Source organism: Anomaloglossus baeobatrachus, chromosome 4, assembly GCF_048569485.1.
Source record: "Anomaloglossus baeobatrachus isolate aAnoBae1 chromosome 4, aAnoBae1.hap1, whole genome shotgun sequence".
NCBI lineage: Eukaryota > Metazoa > Chordata > Amphibia > Anura > Aromobatidae > Anomaloglossus > Anomaloglossus baeobatrachus.
The window spans coordinates 665,358,100-665,368,661 of NC_134356.1; the positions used below are offsets into that span (position 1 = coordinate 665,358,100).

The 10,562-nt window shown below is 43.0% G+C and overlaps 1 protein-coding gene across 2 annotated transcripts in view; it reads right to left on the reverse strand.

Annotated features, from left to right (window-relative positions):
- Positions 1-437: 437 nt before the first annotated feature.
- Positions 438-10,562, reverse strand: part of IL27RA (interleukin 27 receptor subunit alpha) — a 57,261-nt gene continuing 47,136 nt past the window's right edge. The window contains exons 12-14 of one of the 2 annotated variants that reach the window (XM_075346641.1): positions 8,897-9,025; positions 8,623-8,801; positions 438-2,404 (exon numbers count right to left, since the gene is read on the reverse strand). In XM_075346641.1, the coding sequence (XP_075202756.1) occupies positions 2,216-2,404; positions 8,623-8,801; positions 8,897-9,025 (497 nt within the window). In that variant the 3' untranslated portion in view covers positions 438-2,215. The remainder of the gene's footprint in view (positions 2,405-8,622; positions 8,802-8,896; positions 9,026-10,562) is intronic. The other variant, XM_075346642.1, reaches the window with a different exon arrangement.

Genomic DNA, 10,562 nt, shown 5'->3' on the forward strand with positions numbered 1-10,562 from the left:
TATTCAGTGACAACAGATTTTGCCATTACATAGATAGGAGGTGACAGTTGGTATTTTCGAAATTCTATGGAGGAGGAGTTAGAGGCCGGCACAGACATTCTACTGCAAGTTCTACTGAAATAACATTTACACATAGATGTTTTAGAGAACTTGCAGCAGAATATGTGTCGTCTCTAGCTCCTCCCTCCTCCATAGAATCTTGTAAGCACCAACTGTCGTCTCCTATCTCAGTAATGGGAAATCTGTCTTCGTAGAATACAAATTTTAAATATTGAACCCATAAATTGAAAGAGAAGGAGGAGAGACAAAAATTAAAACGATGGTGACTCTTTAAGAATACGTGACTCCTCACCAATTCCCATGGGAAATACATAAAAATATAATAGTAAAAACAGAAACCACATTCCACATTCTTGAAATAAGAGTTGGAGACATAATTCTTACAAAAATCTATATTTTATCTCTTATTTTTCAAAAATATAATAGAAAAGTAAAACAGTGCATATTATGGCCCTTCCAACGACAGGCGGCCATTGTCCGTACGCCGGGTCTGTGGTATATAAACTGGATGTGACGTCTGGATCTGATAGTGCAAACTGCGATGAGGGAAGCAGAGAGCGTGAATCTCAGCGCAGATGTGGTAGGACAGGTCGAGCACCATTGCTTCCTCATACCTGTCATTTTATAGGACCTGTCCCTACAAATATATCAAGTCCATAGAAAGATAACACTGTACCCTATAGTAATTAATTCTTATACAATATAGTGGGCGAAACATTTTTGGTCCTACTACTCCTGAGTGTAGGCCGCCATCATATATAGTGCAAGGTAACCTGACCCTGACAATGACATAGACCGGAGCCTATAGTCACTTGATTGGGATTAATTCACTTTAAGGCCAAAATGGCAGAAATTATCCCAATCATGAGTCTATTGGCCCAATCAGGGTTAGACTGTCCCACCAGAAGCCCCAATGAAGTCAATCTGGCCCATCAGAGGCCGAAAATATAGCAAAATAGGCCCAAACAGCTTCAGTTTGGTTGAATATTAGGCCAAACATGTCAGATTGATCCATTAGAGACCTAAAAAGGTAGAATTGTTTCTCTAGAGGTCCAAAAGGTGTCGCATTAATCCACCAAAGACTACACAGTTACAACAGCGACCAGAAAAGGGATCAAATAAGGTCTCCAAAGGGTCAAATATGGTGGTTGGCCCAAACAAGTCTACCAAGTCCTAAATATGGTCATAATGGCCCAGCAGAGACCCAACCACAGTCAGATTGACCTACCAGAGCTCAAAACTGGTTAGATGGTCTACTAGAGGTCCAAAGGGGAGGCCAGACTGGCCTGCCCGATGCCTAAATATAGTCTCAATGACTCACCAGAGAACCAACAGGTCCACAAAAATCACAAACATCATTAGACAGGCTCTTTGGAAGCCTAAAGAGGGTAAGACGAGCCCAAAAAGTGACCCAATTAAAGTAAAACCTGTTTACCAGCGGCCCAAATAGGGTGTGGCTTGACCAACAGGGACCAACAGGTTAAGATTAGATCATTAGAGGTTCTTCAGGTCCAATTGCAGATAATAACCTTTCATGTCAGATTGATCCATTAGAGACCCAAACAGGTAAAACTGGCTCTCTAGAGGTTCAAAAGGTGTTACATTATTCCACCAAAGACAGACGGAAACAATGGCCACCAGAGATCCAGATCCTTAAGTGCATATGAATTGATCAAATAGGGCTTCCAAAGGATCAAAGATGGTGGTTGGCCCATCCAAGTTTATCATGTCCTAAATATGGTCATAATGGCCCAGAAGAGACCAAACCACAGTGAGATGACCTACCGGAGGTTCAAAACTGGTCAGACCATCTACTAGAGGCCCAAACGCGAGATCAGACTGGCCCGCCCAATGCCTAAACAAAGTCTCACTGTCTCACCAGAGATCCAATAGGTCCACAAAAATCACAAACAACATTAGACATGCTCATTGGAAGCCCAAAGAGGTTAAGACTGGTCCAAAAGAGACCCAAAGTAAACTTGTTTACCAGAGGCCCAAATAGGCATGACCAATAGGGATCAAGAGGTTAAGATTAGATCAGTAGAGGTTCTTCAGGTCCAAGTGTAGATAATAACAACCTTTACGCTTTGGCTCTTGATATGGCAAGGTCAGATAACTTCATCTTCTTTCTATCACAGGCAGCTTTATGTGTCCTTCAGCCTAAACCCATGACCTCCTCTGGGGTTGGCATGAAGTGTCTTTCATATCCAGAAGTAATGACAGGCGCCTTTTTCATTAGGGGTGATGGTGGTGATGGTTTAGATGGTGGTGGTGGTGGTGGTGTTGGTGGCTGAGGTGGAGGCTCTATCTCTTCAACTACTGCAATGAGTGGGTTGAGGGAAACCTTTAGGAATATAAATAGATATATGAAATTAGCAGTTAATGGTAAAAACCTACATAGATAATCGTACCATTTAATATTTAGGTTACTCCATTAGATTACATCCCTCCATAAAAAAGAACACTCAATTTTGTCTCGAATAATCGAGAAAGTGGCACGTTAAGTAATCGACATCCATATCAATTACTTAAATTGTTAAATATATTTTTTTAAAAATGGAAATCTTACAATTTTCACACCTTCTTTACCATAGTCCATTGTGTTGTTGCAAGAAACAGCATATGTATATAGCTACAATAGTATGATCCCTACCTTTGGCACTGAAGCATCTAATCAGCGTGTGTTGTGTAAGGGTCATTGTGAAGGGAGGGGGTTGGTAGTGATTGGTGGATCCTGTGTTATCAGCTGTGTTATCAGCTGTGTTACCTATCCTTGTAAACCTGCCTCTGATGATAAGGAGACTGGGACTGCTGAAAAGTCCTGCCATTGGGGCTTTATAAGAGTCTATTGTTTTGTTTCAGGAAACAACATATGTACATAGCTACAATAGTATGATTGCTACCTTTTGTATTGAAGCATCTAATGAGCGTGTGCAAACGTCATTGTGAAGGGAGGGAATCAGAAGTGATTGGTGGATCCTTTGTTATGAGTTGTGTACATAGGTGTTAACTGTCTTCGTAAGCCTGCCTCTGATGATAAGGAGACTGCTGAAAACTTTTGCCATTGGGGCTTTATTAGAGTCTATCGTTTTGTTTCAGGAAACAACATATGTACATAGCTACAATAGTATGATCCCTACCTTTTGTATTGAAGCATCTAATGAGCGTGTGCAAAGGTCATTGTGAAGGGAGGGGCTCAAAAGTGATTGGTAGATCCTGTGTTATCAGCTGTATATATAGGTGTTAACCGTCGTTGTAAGCTTGCTTCTGATGAAAACTGATGAGTCTGCTGAAAACTCCTGCCATTGGGCCTTTATTAGAGTCTATTGTTTTGCTTTAGGAAACAATATATGTACATTGCTACAATAGTATTATCCCTATGTTTTGTATTGAAGCATCTAATGAGCATGTGCAAAGGTCATTGTGAAAAAGAGGGACCAGGGTCAGTAGTGATTGGTGGATCCTTTGTTATCAGCTGTGTATAGAGGTGTTCTGTCATTGTAAGTCTGCCTCTGATTATAAGGAAACTGCTGAAAACTCCTGCCATTGGGCCTTTATTAGAGTCTATTGTTTTGCTTTAGGAAACAACATATGTACATTGCTGCAATAGTATTATCCCTATGTTTTGTATTGAAGCATCTAATGAGCATGTGCAAAGGTCATTGTGAAGAAAGAGTGACCAGGGTCAGCAGTGATTGGTGGATCCTTTGTTATCAGCTGTGTATATAGGTGTTAACTGTCCTTGTAAGCCTGCCTCTGATAAGGAGTCTGCTGAAAACTCCTGCCATTGGCCTTTATTAGAGTCTATTGTTTTGCTTTAGGAAATAACATATGTACATTGCTACAATAGTATTATCCCTATGTTTTGTATTGAAGCATCTAATGAGCATGTGCAAAGGTCATTGTGAAGAAAGAGGGACCAGGGTCAGCAGTGATTGGTGGATCCTTTGTTATCAGCTGTGTATATAGGTGTTAACTGTCCTTGTAAGCCTGCCTCTGATAAGGAGTCTGCTGAAAACTCCTGCCATTGGGCCTTTATTAGAGTCTATTGTTTTGCTTTAGGAAATAACATATGTAGATTGCTACAATAGTATTATCCCTATGTTTTGTATTGAAGCATCTAATGAGCATGTGCAAAGGTCATTGTGAAGAAAGAGGGACCAGGGTCAGCAGTGATTGGTAGATCCTTTCTTATCAGCTGTGTATACAGGTGTTGTGTCTTTGTAAGCCTGCCTTTGATGATAAGGAGACCTCTGAAAACTCTTCCTTAAAGTGTAAAAAAGCCCAAGTAGACGGTGTGAAAATTGCAAGATTAGTAATTTTTTATTTTTAATAAAGATCGTAATATAAAGAAAAAAAGTCACTTTAAAAAAAAAAATGCATGTAACACAAACTTGGTCATTTTCTGATGGATTCCCTTAAGGTGCCCCAACCTCCTTGAGCAACGTTAGCAATTTCTTGCCTTGTAATTATAGTGTCTGACCTCCGGAGGCACTGTTGAACGATTTCCCACAATATATTATTTTAGCGTATAGAAATCTATGAGGAGCAGCACATTACAGACCCCCCACCCCTCATTTCAGAACCGGTGGGGTAGAGCCTCAAAATAATTTCGGGTGGTTCTCCATTGTTCCAGTGGAGCTATCATAGACAAATACTTATGAGTGTTTCCTAAACAATGATGAGCACGTCATCGCCCCCTCCCTTCCCTCCACATCCTCACAGTACACAGAAATCGGAGTCTGCATTTTGTCAATCCTGTCTGAAACGTGCTGGGACAATGAAACGCGTGAGTCAGCATTACATATCGGGGAAGAGGGTGGATAATGGCAGATGTCTGCTTATTTGCTGTTTTCCCCAGCAAGGCCAAACGAGTGACCAGCACACCCCACACGGGGCCCACAGCAGCTATTCAAAACGCGTGGTGTCCTGTGTGTATAAAGCGCTGCCGTCCAAACATTGACTTTGACTGTGAGCTCTTATCTATCTGCTATCTATATAGTGCAAGTCAAAGCTCCACCTAAGTCTAGGAGGGGGCACATAAGACCAGGGCCGTCCAGACCAAAATCACTAAGGGGTACTTCTCACATAGCGAGATCGCTGCTGAGTCCCAGGTTTTGTGATGTACCAGTGACCTCATCAGCGATCTCGCTGTGTGTGACACTAAGCAGCGACCTGGCCCCTGCTGTGAAATCGCTAATCGTTACACACTGTTCTGATTCATTTTTTTGGTCATCGGCCTCCCGCAGGGCAGCACGCATCTTTGATGGCGGGAGACCAACGAGCACCGACTCTGTGTAAGCAGCGTACGCTGGTAACCAGGGTAAATATCAGGTAACTAAGCAAATCGCTTTGCTTGGTTACCCGATATTTACCCTGCTTACCAACGTACACCGCTTACAGGCTGCCAGCGCTGGCTCCCTGCACACGTAGCCAGGGTAAATATCAGGTAACTAAGCAAAGCTCTTTGCTTAGTAACCTGATGTGTATCCTAGCTACGTATACAGTGAGCCAGCGCTGGCAGCCTGTAAGCGGTGTACGCTGGTAACCAGGGTAAATATCGGGTAACCAAGTGAAGCGCTTTGCTTAGTTACCCGATATTTACCCTCATTACCACGCGAAACATCGTTACACGAGTCGCTGGTGGCTGGTCGCTGGTGAGATCTGCCTGATTGATGTGTGATAGGACCCTAAGTGACCATTACCGTCCAGCCACTGCCGAGTGTCAATGACAATGGCTAGACAGACAGAAATGCATCGTTTCCCTTTGTCTTTATTAGACAAGAAAGAACTGTTTGTAATGATAAGTTTAGACCCTGTTCACACTAGCATCATGGCTTCTATTCACAATCGATCTATATTTGAAAAGATCCCAATTCATGAATTGAATATGTAATGGTAATTCTACTTCTGAAAATATTGGGATATGTATATCCGTCCTAATACAATGGAAGTGATACAGCCACATGCAAATTAGCTTGGAAGTGCATTGGGGCGTGTCTTAGAAGTATGAGTATGTAGCGCCCCACGGGGCAGGCGGTTAACCTACTCGTCGCCGGGCTATGAACTGTTGTTGTCATGGGCGGCCTAGCTCGGCTCCATTGCCCCGAGGTGTACAGAAGATGGCAGGGGAGAGATGTTGGGGGTAGTAGTGAGGTGAAAGTCATGACGCCACCTGTGGTATGCGGCCTGGGAATGGGCCGCCGCTGCTGCCGCTGTCCTCCGGGGCGGATGGTAGTAGCAGCTATGGGTGGTATCGCTCTCCACAGGTAGAGCGGGCCCCGGGGAGGATGATGAGAGGAGTAGTGATGGTGGTGGGGAGCGGCAGTACGGGAAATAAAGAGTCAGAGTCTATGGTTGCGGTTCCAGGTTGTTTATTCACTTTTGTATGATGCCGCTCACCCAGGTAATACCGGTCACTTGCTGTGATGGGCTCCGTCAAACCCGAATCCCTTTAGAGATTAGTCCGATTTGGTGGTCAGTGGGTTTCTCCTTGTAACACCTGTTTGTGGATCCCCTGGCTTGAAGCTACGAGGGGACCCGGGGTTTCACAAGATGTACTCTTGTTCCTATCTGCAGGTGCCACGGTTCTGATATGGGGTCCGGCTTGAAGCGAGACCCCAGATCCTATATGGCACTGTGCTGTCGGGCACTGTGTAGTCAGGGAAGCTTGAAACTTTCGGCGTCCAGGCAGATTTTGGAAAATCAACGTGTAGTATGATCTTCCCTAGGGTCCTGCCGCCCTGAGTGGCGTCAATTCCATGGGGAGCAGATACACTCTCCCCGCGGCAATCGTGTGAACTTTCTCCTCCTTCCCACCGGAGCACCCGTGAGATGCGACTGCTCCCTTCCTCTCCTGCCGGAGAACACCTCTAGACTGCCTACTTGAGTGTGGCTGGCTCACTGTTGTGTGACTCCAAACTCCCCCTCCTGGCTGCACCTCCCCCTCCCAAGTCCTAAGCTAGTGGGACAGGGGCCCCTCTTGAGGGCATCCTATAAATGCCACTCTGCCGGCGACCCCTTTATTATCCTACCCTAGCCCAGTCCCCAGTGGGAACAGGGCAACCTGGTGTGTATTTGAGTCTGTAATGTGGTGAAACCGGGACTGACCTCTTCAGGATCCGGGTTTAGCATTACACCCAAATTTGGGTGCAATAGTCTGTGGAGACTGAAGCCTCAGGGGCGCCACAAGTACATGGACACACCTCCAATGCACTTGCAACCTAACATATCAGGGTGACCTACGGGGCAGGAGAATGTCGAAATTCTTGTAGATGCGGCGTTTGACAGTGGACAGAAGAGGACTGGACAGTGAGCCAATACCAGTGAGCCACCCCGCCATACTGTGCTTTTTTCCATCGTCTGGTGCACCGCATCTCCAATCTCTTCACTATAGGCCAGATTTTCATGCCTTGAACTGCAGGTCCGACCCCTACTGGGCAAGGAGGATGGTGCCCAGCACACGGCTCCATACGGTCTGCCCATCCAACTGTCTTTCCTTCCATACAGGGTACTCACTCGGATCTCAGTTCTGGACCTTCCTCCAGCTCTCCGCCTGTGGCCTGTTCATCCAGAAGCATATGTGCACTGAACAGGACTTCCAGGACCTTCCTTAGCCGACGCTCGTCTTAACCTGGCTTCCTGGCCTATTGCGGAGATGCACTGGACGTATAAGGCACCTGGACATATAAGGCACCCTCCCTTTCTGGAAGGTGCCTGAGCAACATCTTCCTGTCAGGACCCTGTTCCCTGCCTTGGTTCTTTATCATTGTTCCTTTTCCTAACTTCTGTTCCTTGTCTTCGTTCAGAGCTGGTCGTGCCTGCCCTCTACTCCAGTCCTTACCTGGGGTACCTGCATCTCATAGAGTCCACACCTGATTAGCTGCAACTACCCTACTTCAGCTTGCTGAATAATAGGTTCAAGCACCGCCTGTGAAGGTCTGGCATCTACGTCCTACCTGCTACTGGACCAAGGCCTGGCTCGGTATTACCATCTACCTTCACTTTGGACCGGACTCCACTGATGCTCAGAACATACATGCTTTGTATTACTACTCGGCCATATCTACGGGTAACTGGACTTCTCTTGTGGTAGTTATTTGGCTCCAGTCTCGCTCTGACCAATAAAGCTCCCCCTTTCCGCAAGCTTTGCCTGAGTCTGTTCCTAGGGTCAGCTGCCACAGTCCTCTGTGGTTCAGTGGGTTCACTATCACGCTCCCCGTGGGTAGCGCATCACAGAACTTCCGGCTGCGTCCAGGCCGGAGATGCCACATGCGATGGCAGAAAGAAGAGGACCAGGCAGTAGTGCGGAGGTAAGTAAATTCGTTTTTGGGGGGTGTTCCGACATTTGTAACAAGGGGTCGTACGTAAGTTGGGTGTTTGTAAGTCTCTGTCCTTCAAGATAGGTATCATTTCTAATTTTGAACTGGGACGTATACGGATATAAGACTAGGTTTGGTCGTAAAATTGACCTGATAGGTTCCATTTAAAATTGGGATAGCAGAACATTTTAGATTAAAACCATAATATAGCATAAGTTTTACATCAGAGACAATACTCTACCTGATGGGGTTGCCACATGTTGACATTGGATGCCATGAAGAGTTTCTTAAATTTGTCTTCAGGTTTGGGAATTTTGGGCCAAAATTGAGTCTTACAATCAAAGAAACACATAATGGCTCCACTGACTAAAAGTATGAAGGCGACCATGGGGACTACGAGCAGAACGCGGTGGCGATTTCCTGATGTTGAAGAGGTAAAGAAAATATTGAAGTGTAAGGACACAATTTTGTATAACACACATACTAAATTAGCACAGATATTTTTGAGTACATGCCTTCAGATAGAAAGGTCTTCAGAAAACTTGGTTGTCCTTCACCTGCTCTAGTGGAAGCTGTCATCCAGATGGTATATACAGTGCTTGACGACAGTTCAGTGAGTGTCTTGTTCATGCTACCATTTGATACTAAAACAAACCATTCTTAACATTAAGTTATGGTCTAAAGAGTCTGTTAAATTCTTGCGTTATTGAGGATTAGAAGGAACAGTGATGGAGGCCACTTATGATTATATTATACTAGAACAAGTAGAAAAGTGTGAGCTGTGAATGCTGATTGCCTGTATATAATAAAAAAAGGAACAATAATGGGCACGTATGTGATGCCGATCATTGTATATTAAAATGTCTTTTGATATACCAATTATAATAAGTGAAGTAAAATGTAAATCATAAGTATTAATGAAGTGCAAGTTAACTGTATACAGTTGTGAGGATATGGATACATGTTTAGTGATAATACTTCTAAAATATAATAAGAAACAGTGATAGAGACCACTTATGGTTACGTTATACTAGAACAATTAGATACGTGTGAGGTGTGAATACTGATTGCCTGTATATAATAAAAAGGGAACAATAATGGGCACGTAAATGATGCTGACCATGGTATTTGTATATTAAAATGTCTTTTGATATACCAATTATAATAAGTGAAAGTAAAAAGTATATCATAAGTATTAATGAAGTGTGAATTAACTATATACAATGTGAAGATATGGCTAAAGATACATGTTTAGGGATAATAGTTATAAAATATAATAAGGAACAGCAATGTGTTCCTGTTTGGTTCCAATGCTGAATGTTTACAGGGTTTGGGAAAAAAACAGTAAGAGCTTCTTGACTGTTTTTTTTATATTGACTATGTCTTTATAGTATGAGAAGAAAGGCTTGTGGAGCCTACAGGACCTTATACTGACTGTGTATACAGAATCAGAAGGTACAGTAATGGGTGCCAATGATAGTCCTATTTATATAGAGTAAAATGGTAAACTAATGAGATACTATGTAGTGCTAGTATTGGTTACTTTTTACTTTTATGTATTACTTTTATAGATGGTGAGAAGATACAGTGAGTGATGAATATATAGTGCCAAATATTAGTAACCTTAGTCAGAGATTTGGTGTTTAATTTTTTTTTATATATAGAAACACAGATAGGTGCTGACATGGAACCAATATATACCGTACTGCATGCAGTGTGGAAAAGTACAGTGTAGGGTGTGACCAATAATATTATTTTTGAATGCCAAATACACAGTTTAAGCAGAACAGTAATAGATGTCTATTTGGTACTAAAATTAGCTGATTTTGTACACAGATAGAAAGTACAGTATGGAATTCCTTTGTGATGATAATGTTGGTTAATTTTATATAAAGAGAGAACGTACAGTAATGGGTGCCAATATGGTGCCAATATTATTCACCTTATACAAAGTGAGAAAACAGCGTTGAATAGGTGCAAATGCTAATTACCTTTACAAAATGTGAAAATGTACAGTAATTTGTACCTATGTGCTTCCAGTTTTATCTGCCTTTATGCAAGAAGCAGTGATGGATTTTTGTGTATGTTTATACTGTCAATATAATGTGATAAATATCAGTGAATATCTACATATAACTTATATTGACTGTGCATATAGAATAAGAAGGTACTAAATATTAA